Here is a 16,790-nt window from a genome sequence, read left to right as displayed (position 1 = left end):
AATTTGGCGACTCCCAGTGGTCAACATGATTACTTTCAATAGATAAACTTAAATTACTGAAATGTAATCAAAATATAAAGGGCAGTGTTGCGCTAGCAGCACAAAGGATAAAAATAGTATAATCTACAATAAAAACAACTTTGATAAAAGTACCAATTGTCCATACTGAAGGCCTTATATGTGAGGCAGTGCAAAATGTTATATACAGTAAACTGAAAAAAAGGCCATGTTGGATTTATTTGATTCAATAGTGGACACTGGTTGCACACAAATGTTTTGCTTTGGCAGAAACTTAAACAACTGAGTTAAATCAACACAACTTTTTCATATTCAATAAACGTGCATTTTGTGTTCATAAAACGCGATTGAAACATGTTTAAATCAAGTAAGTTGAGCTCTTGGAATATTTTAATCCTTCACAATTTTGTCATTTTATTTCAACACTATTCAATAACTTTTATCCCAATACTACTTGGTCACTTAAGTACGACATGTTGTCTTCATATCACATAATATTCAACAAAGTCTAGAGTCTGGTTACCATGAAAACTGAATGGATCTACAACTTCCTCCTATCTTTATCCTGGTTGCAGGGGGGTTGGGAAATAACCCTGAAGTGATAGGTTACAAGGCAGGGTACACCCTGGACAGCTCACAAGTCTATCGCAAACCACTATTTGCGCTTACATTGACAGGTAATTTAGAATCACCAATTAACCTAACTCTAACAACTGCATGACTTTTAACTGTGGGAAGAAACCAGAATACCCAGAGAGAACCCAGTGCAAACTAGCCAGATTGTGGATTTGAACCCAGGACCTTCTTACTGTGAAGCACTAACCACCATGCTACCAATCCAGACTTAACAAAAGTAGGAAAGCTATGATTTCAAGGCTTGATGCAGAATTTTTTTGTATGTTTTTGTCCTTGACAGGTAGCAATAGCATACACGTGGTGTGTGTGTAGTTGTCTGCCTCTTATAACTCCAGTGATTTTCCTGCAGTTTGACATCTCGCGCGATCTTGTGAATTTCATGAGTTCAGCAACTAACTACTCTTACTAGATTGTATCATGTCAACAAGAACAAATTAAGTTGTTGAATTTCACACAGATCCTTCATGATTTAATTACGTTCATAGAAACATGAAATTATTGTGTTCAAATTACAAGTTAGACTTTTTTAATGTAACAACCACCCAATTTACCTTTTTCGGTATACCAAAAAAAGTAGAGGCGGCTGCTCGACTTGACTGAGATGGATGCCTTCCTGAAACCACGATCCAAAGCGCGTGAGACTGAAATCCCGTGCAGTGTCGTAGTAAGTTATTGACTGCACTCGAACATGATATGAACAATTTAATCTAGCCTCTCTGCATATCATGTAGTTTCTACACTATATAGTTACACTTAGCTTTAAAGCATGAGGCACTTGTGTTAAATACACGCAAGATGCTTACGTAAATCCAAGAGCTGGCCAATCCCTTTTTTTCAGTGTAAAGAGAATTCTAGCAAATAGTGTAAATGGCATTAATAAATGTACACCACTAATCTAAGAAGAACAGCATAAATGTTTGCAACAAAAATTTGTAAATGTGTGTGGAAACTGTGGAAGCCTGACAGGTGTGTTTACCTGTCACAAAAAGGAGAGCAGTCGGAGTGTTTTTTAGAGAATGGTATGAATGATTTCCTGATGCGTTCTTCATGGCAGAGAGGTTGAAGAAGGAGAAGGAGCTCAGCCCCCTCTGTAGTGAGGAGTTGTGGGGGTGAGATGGATTATCCATTGTGACTACTCCATTATGTGCATTAAGCTGTTGAGTCTGATCAATTTACTTTAGCTTTTGTTCTAAGACAAAGAAATAAGACCATTAGCACAATGGTGTGGGTTCTTTTTTATTTTAGAGCACAAACATATACACACACGCACTTCAACACAAGACAGTAGCTTCCAGTCATACATTTAAGACAACCTACCTGAAGCAGGAGGTACATGGGACTTGGGAAATATGCCTGGAATCTATTCTCTTCTCCAGAAAATCAGCATGCATGTGTGCCAGAATCCAATTGAGTCTTGTTGCCAAAACAGTGCTGTTACTTGAAGAGCTCCTAATAATTATGACTAATAATATCACAAGTGCCTTTAAATATGAGATCATTTCCCTCTGAGAGTCTGATCATAAGCAACGCGCCGAAAATTGTGCTTACAAAGGAAATAATTGCTCTTTCCTTCTGATACTTTGTAATTCTCTGACATAACTTACAGTATGTTGCCAAAAGTGTTTCTGTAGAAATAAAATAGAATAAAACTGAATTTATTTTAAGCCCAATCACAAAAACTGTAATGGGATACCAGATTTGTGGAAAACCTGCAGCCAGATCACTCCATAAATAATAACAATAATAACAATAATAATAATACTAATAATAGTAGAAAATCACCCTTGTGCACTTTTTATGACAATATCTGTTGAAATTTGGTCAAAAATTTGCATGCACATACACAAAAAAAGGAACGAAAAATACATATCTTTTAGACATAACAAATGCAAATGAAGCATGTGTGTGCGCATGTGCGGAGTTCACAGTCTGTTAGACTTCTTCATTCATAAACTTCTTGTACTCCCAGTGAGCTGCTTTAACTTTTGATAAGTTTCTGCAGAAATCAGGGAGCCTATTTTTCTTTTCTGCACATGTGAGAAGGCAATGTGTGCGTCTGAAGAGAGCGTGGGGTGGGCAAAGACAGACAGGCACTGGAATTTGGAATCTGCAGCGGCATATTTTTATTAGTTGGGCAGCACCGCTGTCCTGTCCTAGCATGCTGTGTATGTGTGCCTTCAGAGGGGGGGAGAGCAGTCAGTGCAAAGTGGCACACTCGTGTTTGTAAAAGAGAGCAGTTTCCCCCCCTGGTAGGTTATTATTAATATTAAAGTCTAATAACAAAAAGGTGTGCATGTGCTCGTGCGTGCCATCGCTGTATTGCAATCTGTGCTCGTGCACGCAGGGCACACAGGCGCGCCAAATCACAGAGACATCACATAATCCCTAAATCACTCATCCAGTATTGATGCTAAGAGTGACACGCGCAGTAATTATGGTTTGAGCACAGCCCCACGAGCCTAGAAGGAGTCTCCGGGGAGGCAGGGAGGGAGGGGTCGCCCTGCAGAGGAGGAGAGGGGAGGGAGGGGAGAGAAAGTGAGGAAAGTTCTCTGCGGGTGAAGTTAGAAACACCTTCCCCCAGATCAAGGGGCTCTTCATCACCGGTCTGCCGTTTTCATCCGTCCACCCAGAAGTCAAAGAGCAAAGAGAGCGGTGTGCGGGCTCCTGGGTATCACCTGTAATCAGCTGAGTCCGCTTTTATGCATGCGCGCTCTTAATTACAGCTGCGCATTAAGACGCACGGGCGCTGCCAGACTGTTGAAGCTCTCTGGTGCAGAGTCAGAGCCGTGTCCAGAGGAGCGAAGAGCAGCCGCGACGGAAGTGTTTCATTAATAAGTTCATGATGGATCGATGGAGCCAAGTGCGCCTGACGTGGCTGCTGTTGCTGCTCGTCGCCTCGCTGCATACCTCAGGAGCAGGTAGGCTGAAGCATCCACGCTTGTTTATTAGTTTATCTTGTGTTAATAACTGATCCTCTAACTTCAGTTACCCAATTAAATGATCTATAAAAAAAGTTGAATTGGATCCTCCCTCCTTATCTCTCCTCCTCTAACCTTGTCACATCACTTGTCACCGCCTGCCCTCCAAGTCTCATGAGCCAAGTCTGAGTGTCCTTTTTAGCCCATCCTCGATCCTGTTTTCATGCATTTCCAGAAAATGCACCGTCAGCCACTTGTTTGGTTCAAAACTTCCTAAAACTCTTATCCATAAATACGTCTTCTAGTCATTTTCTTTGGCCTCCTTTTGAGGTATAATTTCATTCCTCTGTGTTATGCAGACCTAAGGCTTATTGAACTGAATCACCTTTCTCGAGCCCACTGCACATTTGCTAGACATTGGTAAGATGTCGGCCTATATGTCCAGACTTGTTAGTCCATACCTGCTGCATCTGTCTGTTCTCTCATAGCACAGCTTACGGGGTGTTTAGCCCATACAGCTGGGTAATGAGGAACAGACTGAGGCAAATTAAAGTGAGCTGTACTGAACTTAAACTGGAGATCCTTGCAGCAGCTCCTGGAGCTGCACCAGAACCATATGTGGAGGACTTTAACTGTCCAGGGCTTTTAGAGCCCAGGGTGGCCGATGTTCATCACCAGCACAAGCTCAAGTGAGCTTCTTTTTATTTTACAGAATGAGAAAAGCCTCCAACAGTCCATTTTATGGTTACTGACATCATACAGCTCCTCTGAGGAACTCAGTGAAGTGCAAAGAAATAGTTTGTTTTAACCTGCTAAGCCAAGACTGACTGAACCTTAGTCAAGTGAGGCCACATACTTTCCCGTGGCTTCTTAAAACTTGTGAAAACAAGTTAGTTTTTGCTCAGTAACACAGTCCTGCTTCAAAATGAATTTTTGACCTTTAAATCATTACCCAACACTTCACCTCAGTGTGTCTTTAGGTGTTTTGGAACATTTTTCTTTGAGCGCTTGAACGGCTTTTTGTTCACTTTAGCTTAAAGAAATGAGGACATCATCACCTGTGTTTGAGCTTCATTCTCAAATCTGGAAATGGCACTTATAACAAAACAAGTCCAGTGTTGGATATTGGATAAAGATCATGTAAACTAAGGGAACAGCTGAAGATGAGCTAATTTAGTCAGTCACACGGTCTGTAAAGTGCTTCTCAGGGACATAAAATGCTTCAGAAAATGAAGGATAGGCTTAAAAAAGTCCAGGCTGAACTGTGTTCTTCATCTTCTAACTGTTCTTGTTTTCCTCATTTAATGATGGTTTCATTTGAAATCCCCCCAGGAGTAGCGAGCAGGTGACTTGGCAAACACTCCACCATGTTGTCTTCACGTGCTCCGTCTGAGAAGATGCTGAGAAAGCATAAAACTATTTGTGTTATGTCTCAATAACCTTTAATAGCATCTGCCTTTGTGTTGGAGATTAAGAAAAAACTTACGATGCCATATTTCAAGGTTCATTATCCTGTATTCCAGTGTAAAATAGTAACACACACATACTCACATACCTTATCTGTGAAGGTCATTTCTAAGCTGACTAATGTAACCTCTGGACCAGAAGGTCATCTCAGGTCAAACTCAGGTTATAAACCTGACCTGGAGGCATCTTGAGAGTGTCTCAAGATGTTCTTGTAAATAAGAGTTTATTAGAAAATATTCCACTGAAGTGAAGACAAACACAGATTCACAAAGAGTGAAAACACATGAACAAACGCTCTTTTGTTTACCTCATCAGCTCTTTTCCAATTAACGAACAAACTCTTGTATTTTTTAACAGCCTTTGGTCACTCTTGATATTTTTCTCATGGTAGGAAAAGGTCACGCACCTGGCTGTCCAACAGGTTTTGTTTAAATTATGAGCTCAGACCTCAGAGCAGCGTGGCCTGAGGTGTTTCTGACGCCTACCCTTCCTCACTGTGTAACTGATAACTATCAGCCTGACACAGTCTGTTTAGCCATTTTTTCAGTTTGAGGTTTTGCTGTTACAGTCTGACCGACTTACACCACTGACTATCCTGGGGACACAACCTGTGGGAATGCAACAGATTCACCCTTTTCTCAGCATCAGTTATTAAGGAGTAGGCAGACACAGGTGGTACTGAGCACCTTAGTAAAGGCTCTGCTTTCAGAAGTAAACCTTGGATAAACTGAGCCACACCTGGGTTTACCTTCTGTTTCATGTTAAAATGACTACTGGTGAAAGATGTTGTACTTATAAGGGCTGGGAGTGTCAGTGTGGGGGTCGGCCTGCCCTGTTAGACTGAAACACTTTGACAACTAGTGCATGAATTAGAGTTAGAGTATTATCTTTGTACTAACTGGTAATACCTGAACTTCTTATCTGGCACTAGATGTGAGTTTATATTTATCCAACTTTGCTTTTTTAAATGCCTTGTTGTTTAGCGCTCACAGGCAAATATCGGGATAAGACGATGAGGATTGACTGTATCGTTCTGCCTTACCTTAAAGAGAGTCTGCCATGCAAGACTCGACGAAGAAATCCTTGAAAACATTCACTCAATCGCTCAATAACTAAATGCAGAGTTTTCCCCCATCTGTACTCAGTTAATGCCTTTTATATCCTCAGGAGAAAATTATGTTCGCTTTGTTTAAGATCAAAACAAAATGTCTGGATGGATTGCCATGAAATCTGTACAGACATTTTCTATTCAATGAACACTGCTGATTTCAGGATGATGTGTGACAGCAAAGATAGTCTGGAACTGAATTTTGGTCCAGTGTGCAACGTCTGATGTGGAAAGTTGAAACTGGTATTACGCAAACAGAAAGACACATTAAGACCCTAATTTAAAAGGTTAATGACTTTTAATACTTGTTTTACACAGAAAAAAGTTGTTTTGGAGGAAAAGTATTTCCTCCAAAACAAGAAGGATATATGTATATGTGTATGACTTTAATAATAACAAAACTAAGACATTTTCATCGGTTTCTGCTGTGCTTTGTCTTTAGCTAAATGTTAGCATGACTAAGATAATTACAATTAGTGCATGAAGGGGAACCACTCCCCAAAAAGCAAAACAAAAGAATCCACATGAGTATGCTTGATATGTCAAAATAGAAAAATTACTCAGATGGAAAAGTCATTCTCAACCATTTTCATCTACTTATACAATTAAAGCTTGTCCCAGCTGTCATAAAACAAAAGGTTCGGCTCACTCCTATCAGTGTACTGAATCGCCAATACAGAGAGACAGGGAAGCTTTCACACTCACATGCACACCTACAACCAATTTTTGAACCACCAGTTAACCTAACATGCATGTCTTTGGACTGTGGGAGGATGCCAGAGGGTGCCCACACAGGCACAGGGAGAACATGCAAACATCACACAGAAAGCCCACAGCTGGCTTGTGTCTTCTAACTCAGGATTTTCTTTCTGTGAGGAGACAGCAGCAACCACTGTCCCAAACAACACAATGCTAAGGAAACACAGGAACTTACATGCACTCAAGATATGACGACTTTAAAGGCCCTCCATTAATACAAGAAAAAAAAAGCTTTTAGTTAAACTCGTTTAGTTCAAATCAGCTGATGCCTGGGTATTTTACTGCCCGGCTGTGTAAACAGTCTGGGTAACTGGTTGTATAAAAAGTTTCTAAAAGGACCCCAAGAAACACGTGATGAACCACTGGTGATTTCAGGCTTTTATTTTGAAATATCAGACAAAGCACTTTAAAATGAAGGATGCATGTACAGGATTAACCTTTGAGCCAGCTGCGAGTCGTGGCCAAGTGATAAAATACAGAAAAATCATGAGATCGGCGTTGCGTTACTTCTTTTTTCTGGGATAGCAGTTCTCCAGTGAATGCGTTCAATTTATAATCTGACACGAGGAATCATATTTATTTCTCTATTATCTGTTTTTTTAAAAAATAAAATAAAATCATGCTTTGATGTTAAGGTCCTGATAGATTTTTCACCATTTGTATATTTTTTTTATGACTCTGGCACAGCTTTAATTTTTTCCATGTTTAAAAATATGCTCACCCTTTGTTCTCCAAAATCAAAGCTACCATATGATGCAACAGCCAACAATAATAGGGGCCAGAGCCACATAAAGCAACAAGTATTGGCCCGAGAAGAGCCGGAGCCCTGCGACTGACAAATATTGATGCAGTCTTTGATCGGCGTTTGAGAGGAAGCCTGCATGAGAGTCAGACTGTATGCACTGTACGCGAGTGAAACTCTCATTTAGGTAAAGAGAAGGGAGAAGATCACAAATAAGACGCAGATTCCTCGAAGAAGATCGGAAGCACTTGTCGCAGGTCTGTTTGTAGGCTTCCCTCTCTCTGACGCTGATATTACGGATTCATCGAAGCGCTTGTGTAAATTTATGCACAGACTTGTGTGTGTGTGTGTGTGTCTGACAGCAGGAGAGACAATCCAGTGTGTTTTCTTGATCAAAGCCAGCTGAACTGGGAGGAAAGAAAACATATGGTCTCTCTATCCTATTTTCTACAGTCTGCCCTTTTCTCTTCCCCCTGGCTTCCATCCTCCCTGTTCTTATTATTTCCTGGTTTTGTCTCTGTGGAGACGAACCTTTTAGAGGGACGTTTGAGCTATGAGACGTTTGAGTCTACAAAAAAATAAAAGCGGTAAAGGATAGTAATGACAGGCTCCTAGGGCACATGCTCTGTGGGGGGTTTGTGCCCTTGAGTGCCCTCTTTTTATGCGTGTGTGTGTGTTTTGGTGCAGTGTAGGAAACCTTAACTGCAAAGTGTGTGTTATTGCATTCTTTGCTATTATTGAGATAATGATACGCTAATCAGAAACACACACAGATAGCAAAAAAAAAAGTTGCCAGTCTTCAAACATCTGGTTACCAGAAAATCCATAGTCTTTCCAACATGGTGCCAATTTAGTTGTTGGCGTGTTGTTTGCGTCTGGCTTTAGTGCTGCAGTCTAACTTGTGTTAAACGGTTCATCCAATCATCCACCCGTGTAGATAAAGTTTTTCATTTCTTACAGTTTAAGCTCAAAAAGCTATGCTGAAAGATTTCTTTATCTGAGATATGATGCTGAAACCGTACCCTCTTCTTATAGTCAAGATATCTCAGGAATGACATGTGTAGTAGGCGTGTTGGAGTTTCACTGGCCCTCTTGAGATTAAAGGGAGCTGTGTTTGCCCCGTGATATAAAATGAGTCTGACATCGCTGGTCTACTGTATGTTCAAGGAATCAGTGTGAGACAGAAGATCAGACTTCAGACTGTTACTTCCACTCTTGGCCGTGTGTGACATCATTAAAATGGGATCTCTGGGTCTGGCTGTTTGCAAAGAAGCTGGTTAAACCTTTTGTTTGTGAGCGGCAGCGAATCAGAAAGCATATATACGTGTGTACCTGTTGGAGGTACACTCAAAAGTGCCGCTTTCTAGCATTGACCTTTTGACCTTTTTTGTTTTATTTAAAGTAACTGGATAAATTAAATTAGATACATTTAAGTGAATGATTAACTGTATTTAGCATTAATATGACCCTTTGACTCCTCCACAGCACTGATTTTCATTTCTAAGCTGTGTTGGAAGGTTTTTGACTTCCTGCACCTGATTCCCCTGATTAGTTTGAGTACAGTAAAGAACATTTTTGTATAGTAAAGAGCATTCTGCTGTTTTGTCTTTCTGTTCAAACCACAATCTTTTTGCTTTTTGTGGAGGCTTACACTTGACATACTCTGCATGTATGTGCATGTTGCTCACGGTGCCCCTCACACCACAGCTTAGCGCCTGAGGATAACAGCAGAACCCGATGGAGTGCAGAACACCCCCTTTTGTATGTACAGCACAGTATAGGTACGATGTGACTGTTTGTGTGTGTGTGTGTATCTGCAGATGTTGCTTTGAACCCATACACACTCACACATCAAGAGCATATGGAAACATTAGCTGACATTAGCTAAATGCATATAGAGTAAAAGCAAACTCTCCATGTCGTGTCTTGTCCTCAGCTGCATTCAGATGTCAGTGCTGCTGATGTATGACTGAAACCCCTCTGCCTGCTTATAGGTGTCAGTGTCATCCCTTAAGTCTATCATTCTAGCCTGTGTGCACAACAAGAGCTACCTTGCAACCAATCTTTATCTATAAGTAAAGCATGCTAACATTGGAGCAGAGTAATAAAACAGAAGGTGAACAATTTCAGAGGCCTGTGCATTCATTTGCCACAAGACAATCACTGTTTTCAAGGATAATTTGCACCGTCACTTGAAAACTGCACACAAAGGCATCACAAAGTTGCCGAACTGGCATGCAGAAAGTGCCAGGCGACTACAGCAGAGTGCGCTTCTTCAATCCAGATCCCAAAATGATGGAGCTGTAAGGGCAATTTTCATCAAAACAGAGGAAAGGCTAAGTGGCTGTTAGAAACTGTAAAATTAATTTGAAAATTTTGAATACAATTTCACGGCTGAGCAATAAAAAAAATAGAAATATTAGACTTGTAGAAGAGTGTGCAGAAACACGATTAAATATTCATCACTTTGCTTTTGCATCAGGATTTGTTTGGTTTTGTTAGCATGCAACTACCAGCCTCCCTCTGCTGATAATCTCTTCAGAAATAATCTCTTCAGCATATCCAAGATCTGCCGTGGAGTCTTCTGGTTGGGCATGCTGGAAACATTATTTTTTAATGGAAATATTCCAGTAAAAAGCAGAAAATGTAATTTACTGTCAGTGCATTATCAGTTTTTACAGATGTTTCCATAAACGGTAAATGATAGAATTCAACGTGTGGTTAGATGAGGGTAGAAACAGTAAAGGATCACAATTTCAGCTCACCTCAGTTTGCAAACGAGCAACACATCAGCACACATCTGGAACCACCAGATTTCCAGTTCAGATTCAAATTGTACCAGTGAACCAAATGAGTAGTCTCAACCAAAAACTCAACCTTTTAGTATTGGCAAGGTATGTTGAAGATGTGAGGACCCAAAAATAGGACACAAGGAATTAAATAACAATAACATTCCATTTATTTGATTAGTGGCAAAAAGATCTCATAGATAAACAAAGTCACAAAGGAAGAACAAAAACCAATGTCAAGCTGAGGGTCAAAAACGGACGGTCTATGCAGTGACAGGAGGGGGAATAAGGCACAGGAGAAGGTAATCAGCAACAGGTGAAAACGAGGATGGCAAAGCAGACAGTCACACAAGAGGGAAACTGGAACAGGAAGTAAAAGCAAATCAAGACGTGAGGAAAAACAAACAAAGTAAAACAGGAAGAAATGAAAAGATATATGATGCTGAAACATGAAGATACTAAAGCATGAGGACTGACATAAAGAGGGGGGACAGGGGGACACACAGCACAGGGGAAATAAGGGAACTAAGGGAACTAAAAACACAGAGTTGCAGAACAAAACAAAATACCAAGACAGTGACAAAGTACTCACACTGACTGTAAACTCCCTTACATGGAAGCTTTTTTTTGTAGTTTTCTTGTTTGTTTTTGTTTTCTGCTCACTTTAAACAAAAGGCATGATATCACCAGCTCTGAAGCTTCGGTTAGCAGTCAGAGGACTAAACACAGAACAAGTAATCAAGATGTCATTTCCTCAGCCAGTTAAAGGGACAAAAAAAATCACTGGCATGTTTTAATAGCATGGACTTGTATCTGTAAATGATACGATGCCAGGCAGGAAGACTGAATTACAAGCTGACAGAGTGCTAGCAGGCAGCCTGGCAGACAAAGCAGACGGACAAACCAAAAAAAAAAAGAAAAAAGAAGAGAGAGACAACAAATACATCTGGCACTCAGACTCAGACATTATGCCAACCTCATGTGTGCATGCACATGCCTGTGTGTGTGTGTGTGTGTGTGTGTTGGGAGGGTGATTGGGTTAAGGTGCGTGGCAGATGGAGGGTTTACGTAAGCCTCAGATTACGTGTGAAAAGGAGCCACACCAGTAGAGGCATGCCCTCCTCTCCCCTACCATCTATTATTTCTCCTATTTTCCCCTCTCATCTCCCTACTTCCAATATGTTGCACATTTCTCCGCCGACACCCCCTTCCCTCCAACCCGCCCAATCCGCCCAGCCTCGTCTTTTATATCACATCTTTCTTGGCTTAGTGTCCTCCCAGAGCTCTGCAGCTATTGCGTGCACATCACGCAAAAGAATCTGAATGTCTGTGAGTGCATATGTTACGCATTTTTACTTAAACCTCAACTCTGGGCATATTCCAGTTGTCTCTTACATGGAGTGTTTCGGGGGGTTTTTTGCACAACAGCAGAGTAGGTCACTATCAAAACGTGTGTATTCATTGTTGCAGTCTGGTATAACTTTTTTGTGCACAGAGCCTCTGCAACAAACAAGAGAGAGTTTAACGATGATGGGGGGATGTGCTCTCTCCGTCTCGATCGGGTTGCTTATATGTTGTGCCAACATCACCCCACAAACTTTAGAGGAGACAGCACACATAACAGCATTTGAACACAAGGTTTTCAGTTTGCTTTTCAATTAACTGCTGAGGAACTTCTTTGTTTTTAATTGGTTGGATACTGTCTGGCTTCTCAGTGGGGTTAATGAGAGAAGGAACACCAATGATGAGCATGTATTGCATGAGCATGGCAGCAACTGCAGTCTTAGAAAATGAAAGAGGGAGTTGCTATGCATACATTTTCCCATTTTCCCACATGACTTTTGACCGTGTCAAACGTCTGCCACTCGACGCTGGCAGCAGAGCACACTGCTGTGCATGCCGGTGTGTGATTACGGTAAAAAGCATGCATCATAGGAGTGTCACTTTTGGGTCTGAAAGAGCTGTAATTTAGATGCCGGCTAGGCTGACTTGAGAAATACCTGAAAATTCAGGCCATAATCATACCCACTCAGTGCTCTTGTCTTTTGGCAGTCGCTCCTGTCGATGTCCTGAAGGTCCTGGAGGTATCGGAGGACATGGAGGGCGTGTCGTTAGAGGCAGGGCTGTGCATCAGCAGAGAGGGGAGAGAGGAACCAGACCTCTCCTTTAAAATCAATAAGAAGATTCAGCTGAGTGCTCCCACCATGCAATTTTTCCCTGGTGAGTTTTGATACGAGTCTGTAGACTTGCTTGGCAAAAGAAATGAAAATGAATCTGTTTTTTTTTATATATATATATATATTTTCTTTTTCGTGCTTTCTTCCCAGATTCTCCATTCCCTGTGAATTTCTCAGTGGTGACAACAGTTAGAGCTCTGAAAAGCTCACAGGTCTTTCTCCTTTCCCTGTATGACTCGCAGGTACGCATCACACATGCACCACTGAACCTCATCTGTCTGCATTTTTGACTGTGTCCACGATACATTTTATAATGAAGTTATGTCACCATACTAATATATGAAACACTGGATCTGCACTGGCACTGCAACCTGCACCTGAAACACAGCTTGTCATCAGAATGGGAGTTTGGTCATCTCTGATAAAGATCATTTTTGTCAAAATTATAATTTTGGACTAATCTAATTTAAGTGTGTTTATGCTAGCTGGAAGAATGTGAGCACATTAGCTCTCTCCAGCAGATTTCTATGGTGCAGTTACAAAAATAAAAAGGCCCCCAACCTAAAACCTGCTTTTTTCTGGTTGGTTGCATCCTATGATGGCTACAGGAAACAAATCCATGCATTCCTGTGTGCATATCAAATATTAGGAAATCTTGGAGGTCTTTCTTTCTTATGATCATTTCATGAACATGACATGTTTTCCTTCTGGTCTCTGTGTCTGCATCTGTCAGGGCACACAGCAGCTGGGCATAGAGATCGGCCGTTCTCCTGTATTCCTGTATGAGGACCATGAGGGCCAGCCCCCTCCAGACCTTTACCCCACTTTTAGGAAGGTCAACCTGGCTGATGGCAAGTGGGTAACTACACACATACACAGCCACCCATGATGACGATTCTGTGTTCTTCTTTCTTTCTTTATTCATTTGTTTAATGCAGATAACGTGTGGTAATACATGCTGTGTGCATGTGCTTTTCGTCTTTAGTCCCAGGACAGAAGAACCTAACAATGAATAGAGGAGTAGAATTTTTAAGAAGCATTTAGTAGTATTAATATGAGGGGTAAAAAGAGACTATTAATGTTAGTAAAAACATCATATGTGAATCTGTTACTGTTTAGGCTTCCTTCTTCCTTCTCTCACCCAAACTGGTCACAGCAGATGCCGCCCCTCCCTGAGCCTGGTTCTGCTGGAAGTTTCTTCCTGTTAAAAGGGAGTTTTTCCTTCCCACTGTCGCCAAAGTGCTTGCTCATAGGGGGTCATATGATTGTTGGGTTTTTTGTCTGTATTGCAGGGTCTACCTTACAATATAAAGCACCTTGAGGTGACTGTTGTTGTGATTTTGTGCTATATAAATAAAATTGAATTGAATTGAACTAAAAATATGCTCAGATCTTTCTCTGTACTTACAGGCACACCTTCTCAACCAGCAGGAGCTTTGGATAGAGTAACTTTCTTCTCTCTTTGTTACTAGTTGGCACAGAATAGCCTACAGTGTGGATGGGCAGTCAGTGACTCTCTACCTGGACTGTGAGAAGCTGAACACCCTTGACCTGCTCAGAGGTCACGACCCCCACGTCAGCACTGAGGGTGTTACCGTGTTTGGAACACGGCTGCTGGATGAAGATGTGTTTGAGGTAGATTGGTGACATGGAGAGGGTTACAAGTGAAATGTCAAGTGAGCCATGGCGAAGGTCATTGCTAATTGTAATGTACGGTGGCCCATAGAGGTCAAACTCACCGCAACTTAAAAACCCCCACCAACAAATAGGAAAATGCTGCAAAAGCACAAGAAACAGTGGAAGTTGAATCAATTCCTTACTCAGTTGTGTTTAGTGAGATTTCCTACTTCCATTATGTTTTATTCATCTTCAGATATGTTTTGCGTGCTTTTGCAGCATTTTTCTTTTCTCAAGTTGCAGTGCATTTGAGCTCTCAGGGTCACCATGGAAATGTCTTTTTTTTTGCAGTGTATTTAGTAAAACCAGAAGCTCATTTGTCTTTGATAAAAACTATAAAAACATGCAAAAAAAACAAACGATGAGGACCCACAATAAGGTCTTTGTGTGCGGTGAGGAGGTGTCTCTGCTTGTTGCCGCTTGTTTGATTTGTCAGTCAAATAGTGAGAAATGAATCGAGCCTTTTCCCTGTTGCATCGCCCTCCAGTGGTTGTGTGGGTGGATGCAGTGCAGTTTAAGTTCTTGAACGGCTTAATTTCTTAATATTATTTACTGGTGTATTTATTAATATTTGTTCCCGGAGCTCATCTGTGGATATTGCAAAAAATGAATAAGCCATTAAAATAAACAAATCTGTGCACACTTTAAAAGCATCTGCGGTCGTTTTGACACAGATGCAAAATGTGCAAACTGTAACCTTTGCTTTGTCAGGTGGTCCAGCTGCTTAAGTGAACAACTCCCAGGCGTGTTTGGCATGGACTCGCCATCCGTTAATGTGTGTGTACATGTGTAAAACAGAGAGAAGAAGAAAGAGCTTGTGTCTGTCTTAACTGGCTCCATTTGAGACTGAAGCTCTGGAGACGATTACGTGCGGAGCGGCGATAAAAACAGCCCGTTAAGTCACTTTGATCCATCTAAATGAACACAGAAGATAGAGATGTTACAGACACGTGGATGGGCCAGTGATATTGTTCAGTGATTACAAGTAATGGCATCCTTAACGTGCATTCCTGACAGCTAAAGTGGAGTCACAGACTTTTCCGAGTTCAGCTTGGTGTGTGTTTCTGGGACACAGGGAGACATCCAGCAGCTACTGATCATCGACGACCCCAGAGCAGCGGCGACGTACTGTCAGGACTACATCCCAGACTGTGACAAACCTTTACCCTACAACAGCATATTAACAAAGGCCGAAGAGGTAAGTCCTCATTAACGGTGAGTCAGAGAGAAGGAAGGGAAATGAGCGGCGAGTTTCACAGGCACACACAACCGTGAGCCATCTCAGGTGTTGAATGCTGTAAATCTGCTCTGTCATTTTAAAATTAAAGGTGTCCCCCCAAGGTTACAAGCGGGAGGGAAACTTTTACCAGTATTTATGGGCATTTTAGAAACCAGATATGACAAAAAAGACGAATGGTTTAATTACACTATGCTGGTCATATTTCTCTTCTCTGAAATCCTCTAGGTGTCATAAATTAAAAGCTGTGAAAATATGTTCACTGTGTGGAGGGAAAGATCATTAGCTCACACTCTTTTAGTTGCCAGTATGTAATAAATTTTTTTCTCCCAGACACGCACTCATGCCTCTTATTGTAGCTGCATTTTGAGAAGCACCACAGGGCTGTTTATTTCCCTTGTATCTTAAAATAAAGTCATAAACGCTACCAGTTCTCCCCCTCTTACATTTTATCTCTTTCTCTGTTTCTTCCCGTGCTTGTAGTGAAGCACATTACATGGCTCTTGTGGTTCAGAGTAGCTCGCCAGGGTCCGTCTGCCAACGGACCACACTTCTGGGAAAGGCTTCAAATCCTCTTCCTCTTCCCATTGGCTTCAAGTTCAAAACACACGGAAAGAATCCTGTTTTACTGGGTTCAGTTTGTTTTTAATGTAGCACCACTAGAAATGCAACCAGGAAGCCAATAGAACACATGGAATTGGGGCACCAGTAAAAAACTGGAGTTCGCTGCACCTTTTTTAGAGTTGTTGTGATATTTCTGAGTCCAACAGGCTGGGAGAGGAAGTTTAAAGATCCGTTATGTCCTTAAAGGCCTCAAATGTTTTATCTATTTTGATTCTATTGTACGCTTTAGGTGGAGAGACCGCCAAAGAAACACGTGGTCGAAGAGTACGAAGAGTTTGACTTCAGCGACCTCTATGATGACTCCTATGTTTCCACGGTGACCGCTGGTCCAAACGTCACAGAGTACGAGGTGAGATTGTGCAGCATGAACAGCATCACGAGCTCGGACCTGTTGTGTCTCTTTGTGCTCCATCTGCTTTTTTCTGTCCTTCACCGTTTGTATCTGCGCGTGTCTGTCGGATAGATCATAGAGTACGAAGACTACGACAACACGACAAACTACCACCACGTGAACGAGTATGAGTATGAGGAAGAATATGATGACCGCTATGGACCTGCGGAGAGAGAGCGGGAATTCTCCATTAACGGACAGGTACCATCAACACATTTATCCAATTTTACATCCAACTTGCCTTGCA

At 41.4% G+C, this 16,790-nt stretch overlaps 1 protein-coding gene across 1 annotated transcript in view; it reads left to right on the top strand.

The window, feature by feature from the left end:
* The first annotated feature begins 3,189 nt into the window (after window positions 1-3,189).
* Window positions 3,190-16,790, top strand: part of LOC146385895 (uncharacterized) — a 44,785-nt gene continuing 31,184 nt past the window's right edge. Inside the window, exons 1-8 of the mRNA XM_084931882.1 lie at window positions 3,190-3,572; window positions 12,490-12,657; window positions 12,765-12,856; window positions 13,348-13,469; window positions 14,087-14,249; window positions 15,367-15,489; window positions 16,382-16,501; window positions 16,616-16,744. Of these exons, the coding sequence (XP_084788008.1) occupies window positions 3,494-3,572; window positions 12,490-12,657; window positions 12,765-12,856; window positions 13,348-13,469; window positions 14,087-14,249; window positions 15,367-15,489; window positions 16,382-16,501; window positions 16,616-16,744 (996 nt within the window). The 5' untranslated portion in view covers window positions 3,190-3,493. The remainder of the gene's footprint in view (window positions 3,573-12,489; window positions 12,658-12,764; window positions 12,857-13,347; window positions 13,470-14,086; window positions 14,250-15,366; window positions 15,490-16,381; window positions 16,502-16,615; window positions 16,745-16,790) is intronic.

This window comes from Perissodus microlepis, chromosome 6 (assembly GCF_051167445.1).
Source record: "Perissodus microlepis isolate ML-2025 ecotype Zambia chromosome 6, ASM5116744v1, whole genome shotgun sequence".
NCBI lineage: Eukaryota > Metazoa > Chordata > Actinopteri > Cichliformes > Cichlidae > Perissodus > Perissodus microlepis.
The sequence above is the reverse complement of the archived record's forward strand: the minus strand, read 5'-3'. Positions and strand labels throughout refer to the sequence as shown.